This window comes from Urocitellus parryii, chromosome 3 (genome assembly GCF_045843805.1).
Source record: "Urocitellus parryii isolate mUroPar1 chromosome 3, mUroPar1.hap1, whole genome shotgun sequence".
NCBI classification, from domain to species: domain Eukaryota; kingdom Metazoa; phylum Chordata; class Mammalia; order Rodentia; family Sciuridae; genus Urocitellus; species Urocitellus parryii.
The window spans coordinates 101,668,619-101,692,024 of NC_135533.1; the positions used below are offsets into that span (position 1 = coordinate 101,668,619).

The 23,406-nt window shown below is 37.7% G+C and overlaps 1 protein-coding gene across 1 annotated transcript in view; it reads left to right on the forward strand.

The window, feature by feature from the left end:
- Positions 1-23,406, forward strand: part of Adcy1 (adenylate cyclase 1) — a 144,493-nt gene that overhangs the window by 112,025 nt on the left and 9,062 nt on the right. Inside the window, exon 15 of the mRNA XM_026399504.2 lies at positions 22,409-22,525. Within this exon, the coding sequence (XP_026255289.1) occupies positions 22,409-22,525 (117 nt within the window). The remainder of the gene's footprint in view (positions 1-22,408; positions 22,526-23,406) is intronic.

Here is a 23,406-nt window from a genome sequence, read left to right on the forward strand (position 1 = left end):
TCTTTGATATCTTTTTAGCTTCTGTGAAAAAATCCATAGTCAACTCAATCACATACAAATCTTTTACAAATTCTATTTCTGTTTTGAAATCTGTTGCAATGTTTAAATACTTTTTATAATTTACCCAAACCCTTATGTAGTTTTGCAATATATTTCTTTCTATTTTGGGATGACAGTAATCTTTACAACACAAATTTATCCTTTGAACAGAACTTTAAATGAGTTTAATTTTAGCCTACTTTGGGGCCATCCTAACATTGAATAGGGCAAGAGGCAAAGCCTTACCTCAGGTGAGGGTGGCCTTTTGGAATCTTAAAGTGTTTTACATTTGAAGCTAATCTTTGCCCCTTTCTAAATATCATTGTTTTTAGGAATAAAAGAAAACAAATTCTCCTATATTTTTCTATCTGAATATAAGGTAACATAATAGTATTACATCTGAAACATGAATCAAACAGAAAGGCTAAGAGTCCTCTTTAATTTCCTTCCTTTGTAGAAAAAGCAGCAAAACATTTCCATATTCCACATTGCTAGTCTTTAAACAAATCACGCCCTCCTTATTATCATTAAAAAATACATTTAAATTCCTACCCCAGGTATTTCTCCATATATCAATTACTGATTACATTTTTACCCAGTTAAAGAACATTAAATGACATAAATAAGTCTAAGCTTTCTATTTTTATATAAGAAAAAAAAAAGGCTGTCCTATTAATAGATTTTAGTTTGGAGACCCTGGATAGTAAATAATGATTACCATCCCAGTTACATAGATGTCTTCATATTAACTTCATATTAATTTTAACTTTTGAAGCAAAATTTGGAATCCCTGTTTCCATAGGATAACTATAGTTACAGGTATATCTAGATTAACGACAAACAAAATCAAAGGATAATTTTAGGCCTCTTATAGATTTAGAATACCATGCTGATGTACAAGTGCGCCATATGTGTGTGTATGTGTGTGTGTGTGTGTGTGTGTGTGTGTGTATATAGATATATAAAATATGTGTATTCAACTGAGTATTGAACCTAGGGGAACTTTATCACTGAACTAAATCCCAGTCCTTTTTATTTTAAGACAGTGACTCACTAATATACACAAATGATGAAAATGCCAAAATTTTAATCGTTCATTTTATATGTTTATATGTGTACAAATACAATGTATATTGTATTGAATAGAGCACTTATTGGTTAACTTGCCTATATTAAACCTATATAGCTCTAATTCCACAAACTTTTACATAACGTTTAGGCAAAGCTTTGACAAATGTATTTAGCCCTCAGATATATATGTATTTCCAGTTGCATATATTTAGGGTGTCAAATGTACTATAATAACCTAACATAGCAGTTGTATATTTAATCAGAGTTATAAAGCAATCATTTAAAAGACTTTAAAATAGGTACTTAAGTGAACCCTAATTCTTGTAAGACTTAGTTTCCCTAAGTGATAAAAACCTAACAGACACAAGAAATTACCTTGATAAATAAGATCAAATCAATGTTTTAATAAACTCTTATTGTTTTAAACATAAAAGAATTAGATTCTGGTTTTATATCAGTACATTAAATTTTGACTTTAGAAAAACCCATATATGATTTTAACTGGTTTAATTATAGACAACTAAATTAAACATAAAATTTTCCTAAGATTTATCCTCTTCAAACCTTATGCAACTTGTTTATATCCTTAATTTTTTCCCGTCTCACTTTTTCCCATCTTGAAATTTAGGGCAAAAATATTACTTAACTATATAAGATACTTTCTCATGCAAAAACATTTCCTTTTAATTTTTCTTACCAAAATAAATCCTCATACCTATAATTTCTTGTATCTCTTTCTTCTACTAGCTTACTCTTTTTTTGTCTTCAGTTTATATTCTAAAATAATCCATATAAAATTTTTAAAATTAGATTTCTCCTTTTTTCCTCAGTGTGATAAACTACTTTATGCTTTCCATAGTATTTTAATTAAAACACAACTGAAATTCTTCATATTTTTGCATATAGAATTACATCTGTGTTAATTAGAATTTTCACTCTTTGTAAGCTTATTTTTTATTGAAGACCCAGAAACAAAGCAATCTTGAACTGTTGTTTCCATATACCAATAATTTATAAAACACTTTATGTAGACTCAAATATATATTTTTTTCTTAAAGAATTTAAGAGGACAAGAGTACCCCCCCACACACCTTTTGGACTAGGTATTGAACCCAGGGGAACTTTATCACTGAACTACACCCCCAGTCCTTTATATTTTAAGATAGTGACTCACTAAGTTGCCAAGATCATGCTAAGTTGCTGAAGCTAGCCTTGAATTTGCAAATCTTCTGCCTCAGGCTTCCAAGATGTGATGATACTAGTTTTAGAAATCAGGATGTGGTCCTTGTTCCCTCTGTATTAAAGATTGAAAAACGGAGAAACCCTGATGGCAAGCATAGAAAGCAAATTTATTTAAGAAAGAGGCAGAACAGAAATAGCAGACTTCTCCAGAGAGAAGTTGGGGCCCAGAGCCAGGTATCCCAGGGAGGGGGTGCATGTGCCTTTTTATAGATCCCAGATTTCTTCTCCCTCCCCACTTCCTTGTCTATTTGCCTAAGGGTAGGAGGGAGCAGCCCAGGAGGTGATCATTAGCAATTCCTTGTGCTGGGAAGATTTCCCTGGAGGTGTTAGCAGCCAGTTGAGCCAAGGAAGTGCTCTGGAGGTGTTAGCAACCCATTTTCTTTACTCTGATAATCAGTTCTCATCTTTCTGACCCCATCATTTACTGTCTCCTCTAAAGAACAGTCCTTTGTTCCTGTCTCACTGGGATTATAGGTAGGAACCACCACACCCAGGAAATTTATCCATTTTTTCAAACAGCTTATTTTTCATTTACCCATGAAAACCAAAATATCAGATGAACATAGTTAACATTGAAGGCATTTTTCCTGCCTCCCCCGGAAAATAAAAGCAATTGACATTGTACTTTAAACAACAGAGAAAAATACAATTTCAAATGTCTAGTAACCTAGGAAAAAAAAAAAAGTGGTATTTATCATCTTAAAGATATCTTTACTTTTGTCTAACCAACAAATTAATTTATCAAAGATTTATTGAAGACATGTGAACTAAAGTATTTAGACTCATAGCCTTTAAAAATATCTGAGAGTTCATTTGTTTATTAGCCAATACGATACTATGCAGACATAACACATATACATTCATAAAAATTACAGAAAACAAAGATTTCATAGCTTTCATTTAAAGTCACCATTTGCTGTTCTTTTTTTAAACTGATCTGTTGATATAGTCCTAAAACATCCTTAATCTTAAATATGAACTTCCAAAAATATAACTTAGTTGAAACAAAGCAGAACATTTACATCTCAAATACACAAATGTTAGACCAAACATTATTAAGAAGGCAAAAACAAAGGCCTAGTGAAAGCAAGTGTTTTAAGAGTGAGGTAGTCATGCAGTCTTAGGCTAATCTTTCCCTATTTTAAGAGCTAATTAATAGAGGGAGGAACCCTTACATGTGGACATTTATTTCATAACAGATTAGAAAAATCACATTTTGGAGAACTATCTAGTTGATAAGTCATCCTGACCCAACTTGTTTTCTAGTCAGTTGTAGGGTAAAGGGCACTTTATATGTTCACCCAACTTGGGAAAACCTCCTTTGAGCTTCCTGAAGTTCTTTCTTCCTGTTTTATCACAGGTTTCAGTCAATTTAGAAAGAGCTTGTGTTAAATTTTAAAGCATTTCCCATTGTATTAGAATTTAGAATGGCTGGTCAGAAATTTGCATATATTTTACTCATATATTAACATGCTTGCCTGACATGCTTGAGTCCCTGGGTTCAATCCCTAGCACGCTGCACCCCCCTGCCCAAAACCGATAAAAAAAAAAAATCAGGAATATCAAATGTTCTACATTTCTTAAGTACTTGCAAGTTGAGGCACTATCATCAAACATAAAACCAGTTGGAGTACCAAATGGGGTTTTTCTCCAAACACTATCTGTTTTCTTGAATTTCTTTTCTGATTTAGCGAAGATGCCCCTTCTCTCAGAATTGTAAACCTTCTGAGCTAACTGGTGGACTTGTGTTTTGGACTAAAAGGTGCAAGGCTGCAAAGATCAGGAGAAAGAGACAAAAAGCAAAAAAGGCAAATCTGCACAATGTAGAGAAAGAAGAAAAAGACTCTATGCTAGCAGACAATGATTCTGAAACAAAGGCTATCCAATTAACCAACTCGGAATCAACAACTGCCAACCAAACAGTAAATTTTCAGTAGAGGCGGTGACTGCCAGCCATCACATTTTTTTTTCCTTTACCAAAAAGGCATTGTGAACAGACAGAAGAACACATGAAATAATTACATTTTATAATTAAAAGTGCACTTTCAGGTTCTCCCTAGGAGGCACCTGCACAGAATCAGAGCTGTCCATTCTTATGCAAATTACAACAGAGATCTCCCCAAACCAGCCTGGCTTCTTTGTGTACCCCTTTTCTATTAATTGGCACCACAAAGTTACAGAATCCAGACTTACCTTTCAGACAAATAGCTCCATTCAAAAGAATTCAAATTGCTCAAAATAAACCCAAACAAGAACGAAAAGGAAGAAGGGCAAGGCCCAACTTGCACTTCGGGGCAGAACCTACCAGGGTTCAGACTTTGGGGCCTTTAGAGTCCAAAAAGTTCAATTTCTGTTTCAACAAATGATGGTATAAAGGAACTGATGCCATCCTGAAGTGGAAAGAAAGGGAGAGACTCCCCAAATGAATGCAATTTTGGCAGTTACATAGGTCCCTCTTTGTCTGCCCTCTTCGTTCTGGAGAAGCAAACTGCAAGTGGCTAATGCCCGAATAGCATGCTTTCTCCTGGCAAGGATCGTCAAAGTGATTACCAAAGTCCTAAGCCAGGGACTGACTCTGGGCATCCAATAAATCAAATCCGATACTCGTCCCCCAAACCAAACAGAAACGGTAATGGTGAAAATCATGAAAGGAACTTTAATCAGTGTAGCTGGCTACACCAGGAAGATAAGAGGATCCATGTCCTTAGGCCTGTCTTCTGATTACTTCTTTAAACCAAAAATTAAGAAGCGTTTTCTTTAGTTGAGGATTTCCTAGAGACCTTGTAGTTGTTGACTTCAAATTTTATTACCCTGTGGTCAAAGAATACACTTGTATGATTTGAATTATTTTAAATTTCTTGAGACTTGCTGTATAGTCCATATTCCATGTGCTCTTGAAGAGAATGTGTATTTGGTTGCCATTGGATGCTGCATTTTATAAATTTCAATTAAGTTGACCTGGTTGATAATGTCCTTACTGATTTTCCTTCTGTAATCTATCAGTTTATTTTAGAAAGTTCTTGGAATCTCCAGCTACACTTCTGGGTAGAACTTCTTACAGTTCTCAGTTTTTGCTTTATGGATTTTGATGATCTGTTATTAGCTACTTAAATATTTGCCCCTTTGTCACTCTTAAGCATTATAGGAAAAAAACAAAAACAACTTTTTTTCCCTAGGTGATTTTTTGGCTCTGCAGGCTACTTTGTCTGTGATTAATGTAAGTAATCCCATTTTCATATTCTTTTTCCAACATTGTATTTTAAGCTATTTGTCTTTTAATTTAAAGTGTATTCATTTTAAGCAATATATGATAGAGTCTTGCTCTTTTTTCCAATTTATAAATCTCCACCTTTTAACTGTTAAGACCATGCATAGTGTAATTTTTGACATTATTGGATTTTTACCATCTTGCTGTCTCTTATTTTCTTTGTTTCTTTGTTTTCTGCCTGTTTTGGGTTAATTATTTTTGTTATTCCATTTAATCTTTTTCTCCCTTAGCTATACCTTTTTTTTTTTTTGCATTGTCATAATAGGTACTTACCATAGTCTACCTTCAAGTGATATACTATCTCACACATCATGTAAGAATCTTATAACAGAATATGTCTACAGTAGATTATTTGTGTTGTCCCCAAAGTCCATATGTTGAAGTTCTAACCCCTAATTTGATGGTATTAGAAGGTAGGGTGTTAGCACACAAGGGTGGAGCCCTCATGACTGTCATAAGTGCCCTTGCAAAAGAGGGCCCAAAGATCTCTCTTATCCTCTTTCTGCCACATGAAGAAAACAATGAGAAGCTGGCTATCTGCAACCAGGAAGCAGGTTCTTGTCAAAACCCGGCCATGCTGGTGCCCTGAGCCTTTGTAGCCTTCTGAGTTGGGAGAAATGCTTGTTCTTTAAGTCATCCTGTCTGTGATAATTTATATTGATAGTATACTTAACTGACTGAGACCATTTCTTCCATCTTAAGTTTTTGCAATTGTCATTATAGATTTATTTTATTTGTACATATATTTTAAACCCCAAAATACATTGTTATTGATAGAAAATCATGAGCAATTATATTTTATTATTTTTTTGTAGCAGCTTTATTTATAATTTCCAAAACTTGGAAATGAGCAAGTTGTCCTTTAGTAGGTGAATGAATGGTACATCTTGAGAATGGAATATTACTAAATATTCCAGAACTAAAAAGAAATCAATCAATGAACACATGGAAAGACCTTAAATACATATTTCAGACAATTTGAAAGGCTACGTGTGATATGATTCCAAATATTTGACATTCTAGTAAAGGCAAAACTTATGAGGACAGTAAAAATATCCGACTTACAAAGGATGGGGAGAGGATAAAACAGGTGTAGCCCGAGGGCATTTTAGGGCATCGAAACTATTCTGTGTGAAGTTTCATGCAGAATGTTGGATGCATCTACTCAAACATTGGTCAGTGACAGGCATGGTGGCATACAGCCATAATCCCAACTACTTAGAAGGCTGAGGCAGAAGGATCGCAAATTCAAGACTGGCCTCAACAACTTGTTTTTTTGTTTTTTGGTTTTTTTGGCACTGAGGATTGAACCCAGACGTGCTCTACCACTGAGCTATATCCCCAGTCTTTTGTATTTTTAGATAGCATCTCACTCAGTTGCTGAGACTGACCTCAAACTTGCAATCCTCTTGCCTCAGCCTCCCCTAGTCACTGGGATTGCAGGTGTGTACCAGTTTACCTGGCCAGCCTCAGCAATTTAGCAAGACCTTATCTCAAAATAAAAAAATAAAAAGGGCTGTGGATGTAGTTCAATGGTAGAGCACCCTTGTGCCCAATCTCCAGCACTGAAAAAAACAAAACAAAACAAAAAACGACTTAGTTAATAATATATCAATATTGATTCATCAGTTGTAACAAATGTACCATACTAACAGACGCTGTTAATATTAAAGCCACACATCTATGATCCCAGCTACTTAGGAGGGTGAGGCAAGATTGCAAGATCAAGGCCAGTCTCAGCAATTTAGCAAGACCCAGTCTTAAAATTAAAAAAAAAATAAAAAGGGTTAGGGATATAGCTTAGTGGTATAACATCCCTGAGTTCAATCCCCAGTTCAAAAATAAATAAAAATAAAACTAATATTAAAAGCAGCAACCAGAGAAGAAGTATATGGGATCCTTTCTGATGAACAATTATATTTTTAGAGATATTTAGTACGTTTTTAACTTACCCACATGGTTACAATTTCTGATACTTTTCCCTTTTCTGTGTGCATCTGTATTTCTACCTATCTAAAGAACTTGCTTTAACATATCTTTCAGGTCTGTTGGTAATTATTTTTTTTCAGCTTTTAGATGTCTAAAAAATTCTTTATCTTATCATCATAGTTGAAAGGGTTTTTTGCGGGGTGGGGGATAGAATTCTAGGTAGATGATCTTTCATTTCAGTGCTTTAAAGACGTTCCCACCATCTTCTGTCTGCGTTGTTTCCAATAAAGAAGTCTGCTGCCATCTGCACTGGTTTCTCTATATGTAATGTGTCTTTTTTAAAACCTGTTTTTTAAAGAATTTATCGCTGGTTTTAAGTGGTTGTGATGTTCTTGGTGTAGTTTTTTCATACTTCTGAGTGCTGGATAGTCTTGTGTTCCTAAAATTATTCTTGATCCTTTCTCTGGGACCCTGATAAGTTACTTGGCAACATTTTGATCCTTTTGGGTCTTGCTTTTAACATTCGTTAGGAAGAAATTGAACAACACTTATTCCAGGACAAATTTTTCCCCACTATGGAGGCAAAACTCTTTTCAGTATTCTACCTGATGGATAGTGAATTATGAGGTTTCCCATTTTGTCAGTGGGGGTAGGAACTGTATTCAGCATTGTGTGAGCTTTGGGGGATTGTTCCTCTGATTTGTTGGGTGATTTGTTTTCTAATCTGTCCTCATTAGTACTCAACTGAAGACTTGAAGGGAACTCTCTACAGGTCTTCAGACTTCCCTCTCCTCTTTGATATCCTCCCTGTGAACTCATGCAGCATTGATCTCCCTAGTCTCCCAGATTAGTCAACATTGTGAGAACCCACAGGCTGCATATGAGCTTATTCCGTAAGCAACCTGGAAACTATACTTTCCGGACCCACTGGGCCAAGAGAGAAGTGGAGCTGATCTGAACAGCAGGCAGCAGATGAAAGAGGAATATATAGAGAGAATAGCCTGTGATCATATTGGCAGAACTTGATGGATAGGAAGGATTGAGATGGGCAAGGGGCAAGCAAGGACACTGAGCAATTAGGATAGGGGAGGGGAGGCTAGGTACACAGATTAGAAACATCTGCATAACAGTCAGCCTGCCCCATAGGATTAGTAGTATGTGTAAAGACTTATGCATGATCTGAAGAAATTGTTAGTGAGATGCATACATGTTTTCATGATTTTTGTAGTCCCTGGTGTAACCATACAAAGTCAGTGTTTCTGGCAGGGAACTAGAACTCTCTCTGTCTCTCAATGATGCTTTCTCCTTTGCCTTGAATTGGTCATTTATGTCCCTGGTCTTGGAGTTGGAGAAAGATATGGGGCTTGGAGCTGCCATCACAATGACCCTTCCAGGGCTCACAATTCGAGCTCACCATGACAGCTGGATTCCTGGAACAATTGGACAGGATAAAACTGAAAGGGAATTTTGTGTTTGAAACACAGTCCTTTGCAAGCATAGGGTAGAACAAATAGTTTAGCAGCAGCTCCCAGAGAGAGACTGGGGGTGGGGGGCTAGGTTAGCTGGGAGCTGGGCATTTGGCTAAAGATTGGAAACTTAGCTATAACCTAACCTGCTAGCCTCAGCTTGGATACCCAGCCAGTGAGGGCCCTTCAGAGCAGTCACAGTTAGGAGGGGTAGCTGAAGGAACCAAGGCGGTACTGTGAGTGAGGGGATTCCAGCCCTCCAATCTTGACATGGTTGGTCTCTAGCAGACTGAGAACAGAACAAGGACCTTTGGACAAAAGGTCCAGAATTTTATTCAACAACAGGGGAGTTCTTCAGCAGCCTGAGTGTTTGAGATTGGATGAGGCAGACTTATATAGGAGTGAATTTTGGATCTCTTCAAGCTACTCAAGGAAAAGTGGATTATGGCTCAAGATGGTGGAGATTGGTTCACTAATCCCATAGAGGTGAGATGACCTCTTAAACTGCTTCTTGACACTGGTAATCTTAGACCTGCATATCAGGCTTGCCCTGGAGAAGTCAGCACTTTCCATCCAATATGTACTCATGATGCTATAATAAGGAACCATCTTGAGAAGGTCACATGGGAGCTTGCTACTTTGGAGAATTCCCTGCATCTTTCTGTCCCCAGGAACCTGCAACAAATACTAGTACACTGTCTCAGTGGGTGTTTCCATTGAGATTTAGTTTAGCCCCTGGAAGTGCCGCTGAGACAAACCGGTGGGAAACTCTATGCAGTGGAATACCAGTTGAGTCATAAAAGGGAGCGGACCTTGCTTTCCCCTTAAAGGCCAGTGGCTCTGATAGCCATCTGAAGATATTCTGGAGGGACTGAGCAGGCATGTGTTATTACGCCTGGGAGCTGGGTCTCGTAAGCTGGAGTTGTGGGCATTGTATTTTATATGGCCTGCTATGCCCCCTGACTCAGTGCAGAGCTGCTTTGCCTTCTGTGTGGCCTACTCAAGAGGCACCAGAGATGTAGATGTGTTGCAGTGCTCAGCATCAGAGCACTGATGGAGTGTGCTGAGTTAATCTTTCTTTAGTAAGTTTCTGCCAAGGGAACATTGCATTCCATAGTACCTTGTACTGAAATGCATGGCAGCTGAGAACTATTCCAGCTGCCTCCAATCCCGGTCCACTCTTACTGTTCATCTGTCAAGCAACACAAAAGAAAGAAGGGGCGAATAAGCCCCAGTCTTTGCTTTCTCCAAGTGGTGCATAGCATAAGAGGACAAGGAAAAAAGTATGATCAACACACGTACGAAACATCAACTCTTGTCCACACAATCAACCACATCAATGCACACAATTTTTTCATTTTCTTTCAACTTTTTTTAATGTTTTGGCTGTTTGGTCCCTGTGTGTGTGTGTGTGTGTGTGTGTGTGTGCGGTCCTTTTTTTCTTTTCACTTATTCTTTTTTTTTTTCCTTTTAAGATTCACATTTTCTTTTCTTTCTTTAATTTTAACTTTTACTTTCTTACTTTATCCTGCTTTCTGTTTTTGAATTTTCTGTTATTTTGCTTTCCCTTTTCCCCCCTCTTTATTAATTTCATTTCTATCTTATTTTTTTTTTTGTTGTTATGAGGATTGAGCCCAGGAATGCTTAACCACTGAGCCACATCCTGAGTCCTTTTTAATATTTTAGAGACAGGGTCTCACTGGATTGCGTAGTGCCTTCCTGTTGCTGAGGCTAGCTTTGAACTTGTGATCCTCCTGTCTCAGCTTCCAGAGCTGCTGGGATTACAGGTGTGTGCCACTGCACATGGCTTGAACAATACATTTTGAGCAAAGGGTGAGTCATTGAAGAAATCAGGGGAGAGGATTTAAAAATTCCTGGAATCAAATTAAAATGAAAACACAACATACCAGAGGTGTGAAATACAGAGAAAGCAGTACTAAGAGGGAAGTGTGTAGCTATGAGTGACAACTTTAAAAAAACTTACAGAACTCAAATAAATAACCTAATCATGTATTTCAAGGCTTTAGAAAAACAAGAACAAAGGAGATCCAAAATCAGTAGAAGGAAAGAAATAATAAAGACCAGAGCTGAATTAAATGAAATTAGACTAAAAAAAAAAAAATACAAAGAATCAATGAAACAAAGAGTTGGTTAACAGATTGACAAACTCTTATCTAAACTAATAAAAAGAAAGAAGACCTACATTAACATAATTAGCTATGAAAATGGAGTCATTAAGCCAGATAGCACTGAAATACAGATGATCAGTAGGGACTGTTTTTAAAAAACTATATTTCAATAAAATGGAAAATCTGGAAGAAATGTTCAAATTCCTGAACGTGTCTGATCTTCCAACATTGGACCTAGAGGATATAGAAAATGTAAACAGAGAAATAACATGCAGTGAAATTGAAGCAAAAATGAAGTCTTCTAATAATTAAGAGCCCAGGTGGTCCACTGCTGAATTTTACTAGACTTTTAAAAAACTAATACTGGTGCTCCTTAAGTTGCTCCATAAAATGGAAAGAGAAGAAATCCTTTCAAACTTATTCTACAAGCCAGTGGTACCTGCTGCTAAAACCAAATAAGAACAAAATGAAGAAAAAAAAAAATACTGTTAAGTCGGGCATGATAGCACACACCTCTAATTCCAGTCAGTTAGGAGGCTGAAGCAGGAGGATCACGAGTTCAAGGCCAGCCTCAGAAATTTAGTGAGGCTGTGAGCAACTTTTTGGGATTCTGTATCAAAATTAAAAAATAAATAAATAAAGAAAAATGGCTAAGGATATAGCTCAGTGGTAAAGCACTCTTGGGTTCAATTCCTAGTAGAAAAAAAGAAGTAAAAGGAAAACAAAAACCTGTAGACAATATCCTTGATGAATACACATGTAAAAATGTATATATTATACTTTTAAATTGAATTTAAAAGCACATTAAAAATCAGTCATGCACCATGATCAAAAGTTGCTTTCATTCCAGAGGTGCAAGAATGGTTCAACATATTCAAATAAATTAATGTAATAAAACATAAAATATAATCAAGGGCAAAAATCATGATAATCTCAATGGATGCATAAAACGACTGTGGTAAAATTCAGTAACACTTCTTAATTAAAAACAAAACAAAAATCACCGAAAAAACTAGGAGCAAAGATCATATCTTAGATAATAAAAGCTATGTATAACAAACCCATTGCCAGAATCATCCTGAATGTGGAAAAACTGGAATCATTTTCTTTAAAATCAAGAATGACACTAGGTTGTCTACTCTCACCCCTTTATTCAGTGTCATAGTTTAAATTTTAAACAGAACATACAGGCAAGAGAAACAATCATAAGTGATACAAGTAGGAAAGGAGGGAGTTAAATTATTCCTGTTTGCAGATGATATAATTCTAAACTTAGAAGACCTTAAAGACTCTACCAAAAGACTTTTCAAACTGATAAATAAATTAAAAGTTGCCTCAAAAATATAGAGATAAATCTAACCAAGGAGGTGAAAGACCTCTATGATGAAAATTATAAGACACTGAAGAAAGAAATTGAAGAAGATACTAGGAGATGGAAAGACTTTCCATGTTCATGGACTGGGAGAATTAATATTGTTAAAATGGCCCTACAATCAAAAACATAAAAGGGTTCAATGCAAAGTTCGTTAGAGTACCAAAGACTTTCTTCATAGAACTAGAATAAAAGAATCCCAAATTTCATATAGAAGCACAAAAGACAAAAAACAACAGCAACAACAACAAAAAAAACCCAAAAAACTAAGCAATCCTGAGCAAAGAGCAATGCTTGGAGCATCACAATACCTCATTTCACAATATATTCAGAGCCATAGTTATAAAATCAGCATGCTGTTGCCACAAAATAGATATGGAACAGAATGAAACAAAATAGAGGACCCAGAATTAAACCCATACACCTGGAATTATCTGATTTTCACCAAAGGTGCCAAACTATACCTTGGAGACAAGAGAGCCTCTATAAATTGTGCTGGGAACACTGAGTAATCACATGTAGAAGATTGAGCCTGGACTAATATCTATCAGAGCGAATAAAAACCAACTCAAAATGAAATAAGACTTTAAGATCTGAAATTTTGAAACTACTAGAGGAAAACATAGGGGAAACACTTTAGGATATTGGCACAAACCACAACACCCAGTAGCTCAGGAAATAATATTAAGAACTAACAAATGGAAATGTATTAAATTCAAAAGCTGCACATCAGAAAAATAATTAACAGTGGAAAGACTTGTCCTAAGAATGGGAGAAATTTTTGCCAGCTATTTATCTGACAGAGAATTAATATCCAGAATATACAAAGAACTCAAAAAAGTTAACAAAAGAAAAAAGTGATCTAATCAATAAGTGGATAAATGGATCTAGATACTTCTCAAAGTAAGTACAGATTTTATGTATGTGTGTATAAATGCTCAACACCTTTAGTCATCAGGGAAATGAAAATCAAACCTTATGTTGAGATTCCATCTCACCCCAGTCAGAATAGCTATTACCAACCAAAACAACAACAACAACAACAAAACAATAAACCAAATGCTGCAAGTATGTGGGGAAAAAAGGAACTCTATACACTGTTCATGGGAATGTCAGTTAGTACTGCCACTATGGAAATCAGTATGGAGGTGCTTCAAAAAACTAAAAGTAGAACTATCATATGTTCCATCTATACCACTCCTCAAGGAAATGAAGTCAGCACACCACAGAGACACCTGTACACTCATGTTTATAGAAGCACAGTTCACAATAGCCAAGATCAGTCTGGTTGCCTGTCAGCAGATGAATGGATAAAGAAAATGTGGTTTATACACAAGGAAGTTTTATTCAGATATAAAAAAATTAAGTTGTGTCAATTGCAGGAAAATAATGCAATTGGAGATAAGTATTGCATGAATTCTCTCATATGTGTTAGGTAAAAAAATAAAAAGATGACCTAAAAATAGAAGACTAGGGAGGGGTTAAGGGAGCCAGTGAAGAGGGGAGAAGGGAGCGGGGCAAGAGTTGGCAATAGAGATGGTTGATGTGACCAATGCATGTGTGGAAATGTCACAGTGAAACCTATTAATTTATACAGTTAATATGGTTAAAATAATTATAATAAAAATAAATAATACTACTTCTTGAAATGCTCTTATTTGAGGGAAAACCCCTCCTTATCAAGCCTGGAAAGAGTCAGGGATAGAGGTGGAGAATACATGATCACACTTGCAGGGGACAAGGGAGGGTGAGGGTCTGGAATGGTGTAGAAGCCTGTTAGGGACTGAACTGTATGGAGGGAGATAAGGGGAAAGGTGGAAGTTCCCCAAAGTGTGGCCCTTTAGAGCTTCTCTGGGAACCCAGCATTCTGAAGGTCAGACTGGGCTGGGCTGCAGTGAGAGATCTCCAGGAGTCAGCAGGATAAATCAGCAAGGTTTACAGGTCATCAAGGGAAGAATACAGCACTGTAGTCCTCAGGAGCCATGCTGATGGACATTAGAGATTCCTTAGCTCTTTTCAGCATGGAAAGGTGGGTGGAGGGGTCCAGGGCCACGTTGAGGATTCTAGGCTAGAAGCAGCAAGTGGTCCTCACTCATCTTCAAGGGTTGGCTTGTGTGACTTTGTCATTCCTAGAAGTTAGTTGGGGGACATTAGGAATGTCTACTCCAGAGCCATCAGGGAAGAAGGAAGCCACTAGGATCTGTTCAAGGTGGACTGCTCAAGTTTCAGCCTTTCTGAAAAACTTCAGGGGTGGGTGCTGCTCTGGGCACTCATCCCACCTAGCCTGCCTTGTCTGGGCCACTCTGATCTTAGAACTTGATCCATCTGAGGGGCAGTGACATGATGCAGAGATGTATGCCATCGCTGATTGACATGTTGTGGATTTTTTTGTGGAAAATCAATTATCAAAGGAAAATAACATGAAACAAAAACTCTGTTCCAAAATTAGGAACTATGTCCTCTACCCTGGGGCCTGAAGATGCTTGATCTTAGCTGTTCCCTGTGCTAGGGGAAAGTTTTTTTTCCCCCTTTCTATATCCTCTCCAAAAGATGTGGTTCTCAGAGCTAGAAGGACTCTAGATGGTTCAGTGGTAGAGGACATCAGAAAGTTCATTTATAGTGATTGTGTCTGAACATTAAGAAATGTCCTGCCCTAGTATGGAAGAACAAATTGTCTATGCTGATCTCTCTCAGCAAATGTCGTGTGTCCCTTGCAAGAGGGCACAGAGGGCGAACGGGGCCACCATGTAGTGCTCTTCCCTCATAGGGAGGGCAATGTTGATTCTAGGTGCTGGGCTGGGTGTTGCTGATCTCATTTGTTGGACTGAGGACTCTTTGTTAGGGTGATGGCAAGAGTCAGCTACAGTACCTGTCAGTGTCCCAGGAAGTTGACAAGTCAGGCTGTCTGTTGTTTGCCTTGAGTTATTGTTCCGTAATGATAGGTGCCCCAGGTGGGGACCTCCTCTGAAATGCTACATTCTGGTCAACAGATGTGCCTTGGTGGAGAAATTCTAAAATATAAGCGCAAGTGAGAAGGGAAATGTCTTTTGAAAGGAACTACTGTCAAGAGAACATTTTGGAAAGTTGTGACTGTGCATCTGTCATATGACCCTGTTGTGTGTCACCCACAAGTCTTTAAAATACTAGTTTCCTGGCAGGTTGGAATTCTAGAGAATTCCAGTGGAATTTCATCTCATTAAAACATAACAGTATAACTTCTGCTTAGTTCATAAAAACAACTGGCATGGGGAAGAACTACATTTTCCAGTCAAGTTTCAACAAAAAAATCTTTGCATCTCTATGTGGACTAAAATCTATATAATGAGTTAGGAAGGACAGCTACTTGGACAGCTCATAATCCAGGTGTTGACATAACAGAACTCAGAGAAAGACTTTTTTTAATCACAATGTAATAAGCCAAGGTTTTATTCTTAATCAAACATTCAATTGCATTGTTATCACTAAAATATTAACATTTACATTGGAAAGAGGATAAATTTTTTGTTCCATTAATAAATACAACAAAACCAATATTTATTTGTTTGATTTTTATTTATTTTAGTTCCAGGGATTGAACTCTGAGGAGCTTACCCACCGAGTCATATCCCCAGACCATTTAAAAATTTTTTTTATTTTGAGTTGGTGGTCTCTAAGTTGCTTAGGGCATTGCTAAGTTGCTGAGGCTGGCTTTGAACTTGGGATCCTCCTTCCCCAGCCTCCCAAGCCGCTGGGATTACACAAAACTGCTTCCTCTTCATCTCACCCTTTAAGAACCTTTCTTCTTTGTGTATTAGAGGGTCACACAGTAACACATAATAATGTGTGCCCCATGGAGAGAAGCATGTTCTAAAGGTTATATTGAAAGGACTGTGAGATGAAAAGACAATCAGAGACTGGAAAATAGAGGCCACTGACCTTTGAGTGAGACCCAAAGCAAGACATGGATTTCATGAGGCTTGCACCTAAACAGTAAAGGCTTGTGGCAGGCGCATGCCCATGTTGCCCTCTGTGACTTTTCTTTCCAACACAGTCCATGAACCCTGAGACCCTTTCAGAATTGCCCATGTTCTACTGTTTACAGATCAGGCTCCAGGCTGTCTGGGCAGCCCGTGCACAGCTCTGCTCTGACCTAGAGGTCATGGCCCAGGGTTGTCTCTTTTGTCTTTGCCCACTGTGTTTTGCTTTTGCTAAAAAGCAGGATAAACACTTTGATGGTGCTGTCTTCATAGGTCCTGCTGATTCATTGGCCATTTTTCCTCAGAAAACACCTAATGGTGGGGTCCTTCGCAGCATAGCCAGGTGATCTTGTGGTCAGAGTGGCCTCATGCCCAACTCCTGCAGCTCGAGGCCTCTTCACATCTCTCCTTGGAAATTTCCATTTCCTGATTTAACTGGTAGAATCACTACATGAAGTCTAGCAGCAAGTAATTAGCCAATAGTTCAACTTCAATCATAGCAATCCTACCAAGAAGAGAGACCTACGGTTTTAAGGCCAAGGAGGCCACATACCCTCTCTGGAGCCCTTGATGAGTACAGCCCTAGAAATGGGCCTCTAAAAACAGACATTTCATACATATTTTATAACAAGAATACAGTAGCACCGAGAGATGCAAGCTGCCTATCACCCCCAGGACATGAACCATGGTGCTGGTCTCTGAGCCATGGCCTTTAGCAACAGGTCTTGGGACTTCAGCAAGGATGTGATTATGCAATTTCTACTATACCCAGAAGTTTGGTGCCCTTAAATACTGGCACATGTAGATTTCCAAGGCTGAGCTCCTGTGCATCAGATTTTCTGTGATGGATGTACAGTGACTCCAGTGGCTTCTGTCTTTGAAGGCTGCCTGTGCCACAGGCCAAGGGCCCTGCCAGCAGCACATCTTAAGCCCCCTGGTGGCCCATGCTGCTGTTTTCATCAGCCTCTGCAGAGTCCTGCAGCTGGTGGTGAGCAGGCGAGGACTGGGCTGTGCCTGCTGTTCACATCGGAGCCTCTGGTTTCCTCTTCTAGGAGATGGTGCTTATTACTGGCCAGAGCTCGTAGGTCCACCCCACCAGGTCCCCACAGCAATCTCTCTCTCTCTCTCTCTCTCTCTCTCTCTCTCTCTCAATCTCTCTCTCAGCATTATAGTTACACATAGTAATTGGGTTCATTTTGACAAAATCATACATGCATGGAATTTGATTTACCCATTTCAGTTCCTGTTCCCTGCCATCACCTACCTTTCCCTCTCCTTCTTCATCCTACTTTTCTCCTTCCTCTGTGCTTCTGATCTTACTTCCACTTGTTTATTTGTATATTTTTGATGAGTGCTTTCTACATATACATAAAGGTGGAATTTCCTGTGTTGTATATATACATGCATGTAGTGGGATTTTGTTAAACTTATTCTGTATTTCCTCCCCTTTGGTGTCCCTCTTCCCTCCTTCCCAATCTTCTTCTACTGCACTAATCTTCCCTATAGCTTTATGAAATCCAATCCGCCCACCCCTTTTCCCCCTTGTTTTGCTCTAGCTTTCATATATGAGAACAAACATTTGACCCTTGATTTTCTGAATCTGGCTTATTTCATTGAGTGTGACGTTTTCCATTTCTATCCACTTAGAGGTAAATGCCATAATTTCTTTCTTCTTTATGACAGAGTAAAACTCCATGGTGTATATACCTTATATTTTCTTAATCCATTCATCTACTGGTGGGCACCTGGGCTGGTTCCATAACTTGGATATTTTGAATTGTGTTGCTATAAATATTGACCTAGCTGCATCACTGTAGAATGGTGATTTTAATTATTTTGGATAAATAATCAAAGAGTGGGGATAGCAGGTCCATATGGCGGTTCCACTCCTAGTTTTTTGAGGAATCTCCATACTGTGTTCAAGAGTGGTTGCACTAATTTTCAGTCCTATATATATGAGTGTATCTTACATTCTCACCAGCATTTATTATTATTTGTATTCTTGACAATTGTCACTTCAACTAGAGTGAGATGAAATCTTAGTGTAGTTTTGACTTGCATTTCCCAGATTTCTAGGGTTGTTAAATAATTTTTCATATATTTTTTGGCCATTTGTTTTTCTTTTTTGGACAAATTCTATATAGTTCTTTTGCCCATTTATTATTTGAGTCATTTGTTTTGTGATACTAAGCTTTTTGAGTTTTTTATATATTCTGGATCCGAGAAGTGTCTAGCAAACATTTTCTGTTATTCTGTAGGCTCTCTCTTCATGCTCTTAGTCATTTTCTTTGCTATGCAGAAGGTTTTTATTTTGATGGCATCCCATTTATTGATTCTTATCTTTATTTCTTCAGCTTTAGGGGTCTTTTAAGGAAATTGGTGCCTGCACCTGTATGATAGAGTATTGACCCTTTGTTTTCTTCTAGTAGTTAAAAGTTTCTGTTCTAATTCCTATGTCTTTGATCCACTTGGGTTTGACTTTGTGCAGGGTGAGAGATACAGATCTAATTTCATTCTTCTACATGTGAATATCCAGTTTTTCTAGCACCATTTGTTTAAAAGACTATCTTTTATCCAACATGTATTTTTGGCACTTTTGTCAAGTATCAGAGGACTGTAAATATGTGGGTTTATTTCTGTCTTCTAGTTCATTGGTCTTTATGTCTATTTTGATGCAAATCCCATGCTGTTTTTGTTACAATAGCTCTGTACTATAATTTAAGATCAGGTACTGTGATGTCTCCTGCATTACTCCTCTTGCTCAGGATTTCTTTGGCTGTTCTGAGTCTCTTATTCTTCCAAATGGATGATGAATGTAAGGGCTGTTTTTTTCTTGATCTGGTTTTTTTTTTCCTAGATTAATTCCCAAGTATTTTAGTTTTTCCAGGTCATTATAAATAGGATAGTTTTCCTTTCTCAGCAGGATCACAGTTGTAATGCAGGAAAGCTATGATTTATGAATGTTGATCTTGTATTCTACTATGCAGTTACTTGATTCTTATAGATATAGGATCATGTCATCAGCAAACAGATAAAAATTGACTTCTTCTTTTCCTATTTGAATTCCTTGTATATCCCTTTATTGCATGATCACTTTGGCTGATGTTTTGAGGACTATATTGAATAGGAGTGGTGGTGAGAGTGTCTTGTTTATTATTGTAGAGGAAATGCTTTTAGTTTTTTTTCATCTTATATGAAAAAAGGCTTGTCATAAATGGCCTTTACGATGTTGAGGTAAGTACCTTTGATCTTCTTTAGCATTTTTATCATGAATGGGTGCTGTATTTTATCAAAGGCCTATTCTGATCATGTGATTTGTATCCTTAATTCTGTTTATGTGGTGAATTATACTTATGGATTCATGTATGTCTAGCAACCTTGCGTCCCTGTAACAAAATCCATTGATCATAGTAAATTATCTTTTTGATGTGCTTTTGAAAGGAGTTTGCTAATATTTTATTAAGGATTTTTGCACATATGTTCTTTAGGGGTATTGGCATTTAGTTTTTTGTTTGTTTGTTTGTTTGTTTGTTGTTCCTTGATGAGTCTTGGGTTTTGGTATCAGGGTTTACTGGCTTCATGGAATGTATTTGGGAGTGTTCCCTCCCTTTCAATTTCATGGAATGATTTGAGAAAGACTGGTGTTAGTTCTTCTTTAAAGGTCTGGTGTAATGCAACTGAGAATCTATCTGATCTCGGACTTTTCTTTTTGGGAAGACTTTTAATTACTTTTTCAAGTTCATTACTTGATATTGGTCTGTGTAGGTTTTCTATATCGTCCTGATTAAATTTGGGCAGGTCATTTATGTCTAGAAATTTGTCAGTGTCATCTACATTTTCCAGTTTATTGGAGTATAAATTTTCAAAATAAGTTCTGATAATCTTCTGGATTTCAGGGGGTGTGTGGCGATATGTCCTTTTACATCTCATTTCGGTTATTTGGGTTTTCTCTTGCTTTCTTTTGGTTAGTTTGGCTAAGAGTTACCAATACTACTTATCTTTTAGAAGAACCAACTCTTTGCTGCACTGATCCTGTGTATTTTTTATTCTCTATTTCATTAATTTTGGATCTGATTTCAATTATTTCCTGTCTTCTACTGATTTTGGAATTAGTTTTTTCCCCCTAAGGCCTTGAGTGGTAGCATAAGCTTATTTATTTGGGATCTCTCTATTTTTTAATGTAGGCAGTCAATGCTATAAATTTCCCTCTTTGAACTGCTTTCATACTGTCCCAGAGATTTTTATATGTTGTATCTCTGTTCATGTTTATTTCTAAAAATTTTTTATTTCTATTCTCATTTCTTCTTTGATCCATTCTTCATTTAACAGAGTATTATTCAATATCCATGTGTTTATATGGTTTCCAATTTTTTCTTGCTATTAACTTCTGTTTTCATTCCATTATTATCTGAGAGGTGAGGTTGCACAGGATTGTACAAGTTATTTTGTATTTATTAACATACAACATGGTCTATTTTGGAAAAAGTTTCATGAGGTACTGAGAAGAAAGTAAATTTAGCTGTTTGGGGATGAAATATTCTGTAGATGTCTACTAGATCCATTTGACTTATATTAATATCATAAATATCTTCCTTGAATGGCCCATTGTTGATAAGAATGTATTGAAAGCCCCCAGTAGTTTTGTATTGAGTTCTATCTGGGATTGAACATCAAGAGGAAATATATATGCATACATATGTAAATCTATAAGGTAATTTGAACATCAAGAGTGTGTGTGTGTGTGTGTGTGTGTGTGTGTGTATATATAAAATAAGGTGCACTAATTGGGTTATATATATTTATTATTGTTATATCTTCTTGTTGGATAGCTCCCGTTACCAGTCCATAGTGGCCTTCTTTGTCTTATCTGGTTAACTTTTGCTCAGAATCTGCTTGTCAATTATGAGAATAACTACACCTGCTTGTTTTCAGATTTCATTTGCATGGAATATTTTTTCCATCATTCTACTTTCAGCCTGTGAGGTCTTTGCCCATGAGATCAGTCTCTTGCACACTACATGTAGTTGGATCTTGTTTTTTGATCTATTCTGCTAATCTATGTGTTTTAATTGGGGAGTTGAGATCATTTACATTCAGTGTTATTATGTACATATGTTTTTATTTTTCTGCCATTTTGGTTTGTTTGCTGTATTTAACTGTCTTAATTTTCAATCAATTGGCTGCTCTTCTAGTGATCTTAATCTCTTTGGGAGCTTTGGGTTTGCTTTTGGTTTCCTCCATTTGCAGTATGTCTTGAGTATTCTTTGTAGAACTGGCTTAGAGGTCATGAGTTCTTTTAGTTTATCCATGTCATGGGAAGTTTTTAATTCTTCATTGAATTTGAAATATAGCCTTTCTAGAGACAGCAATCTTGGCTGGTAGTTGTTTTCTTTTAGAGTTTCGAATATCTCATTCCAGGCCCTCCTTGATTTGGGGGTCTGAGTTGGGAAGTCTGAGATGAGCCTATTGGTTTGCCTCCAAATGAGAACTGACATCCCACAGCATTGTTGTCTCAATATCAGAGGGATATGAGCTCTCATGAAGGAAGACAGAGAAGTTCTAGAGGGAACTTTGGGTGGCTTAGGGAAGTATCCACTGCCTGATACTGGGCAAACAGACCTGGGTGGATGCCTGGAGCTGGTGCAAAGTATCTGGTTCCCAGGAAGTGGCTGGGGATGGGGCAGACCTGAAAGTGAGGAGAGCCATTGTCAGTCCTTTGAAAGTTACAGTGGTAGGGGAGGTGATTTATGCATACAACTGTGAATTCCCCAGTTCTATAATCTGACTCTGGTCCCTGTGTCTGGTGGGAGGGAAGGGAAAGCCCTAGTGTGGACTGTTCATTCACACAGAGTCCAGTGTGGATGATTAGAGAGAAGCTGCAGTGGGCAGGTAAGGTCAGGTGAATGACTGATTCTCATGATCTACATGCCACTCAGGCAGAAGAGGAGCGGGATGATATGGAGAGGGTAAAGCTGGACAACAAGAGGATCCTCTTTAACCTCCTTCCAGCCCACGTTGCACAGCACTTCCTCATGTCCAATCCCCGGAATATGGTGAGCACCTTGCTATATGGTCACCACATCCTGTGCCCCTACTCAAGTCTTCTGGGATCTTCTGAGGTGTCAGGGGATCCTGAAGTGCAGATCTGGTTTGGACCCACCCTCTTTTCTCTGTTTTAACTGAAGGCCTCCCTAGATGAAGGGTGTTGTGATTTAGCAGACTCAGCTTCTCACTGGGCCACCTGGCCTGTGCCTGAGGGCAAGGCCAGTGCTGGGTCATCAGGAAGCTCCTGGGGCCCCATTTGACAGGAGTGTTTGATTTAGTTTTCTTCTCCCCTTTGAATCATGGGAAAGAACATAGTATTTATTATTATTCCATCCAAGGCAAGGAAAATAGGCTTTAGTAAATCTCAGATGTGGTTTCTCAAGACTTAAAAATTTCGAATTACCTGATAGATAATTTTTTGGCCAATATATACCTTAAAAAAATAGAGCATGCCTGGCCATGGAGTGATTTGTTTTGTCACATATGCTTGAAACCTCTGAAGACTCTTTTTTCCCTCCCTTTGCTTAGTGTATTGGGGTTGTTCAGAACTTCTAACAGCCGTGACTGCTATAGCAATGAGTTAGAACATTAATATAGTAGAAGCCAGGTGCTTTAAAAGGCCAAATTTAAAAATGAAGAAATGTGGATTGGTCTTTTAAGGTCCTAAAGGCAGAAATGAAACCCCAAGTTTCAGCTTTGATTTTCTTTGGCCTGAAGTCGCTCCAGGTGCTAATTGTTCATCTGGCTGAGTTTAGCAGCCATGCAGTGCAAGGCTTTCCTAAAATTCTGTCTTTTCCTATGGCCTCTTCACCTTCCTGGCCTCCAAGAGAAGGTGGGACATAGGGATCTTCCCTGAGGTATGAGTCACATGACCTGAAACCCCTGGAAC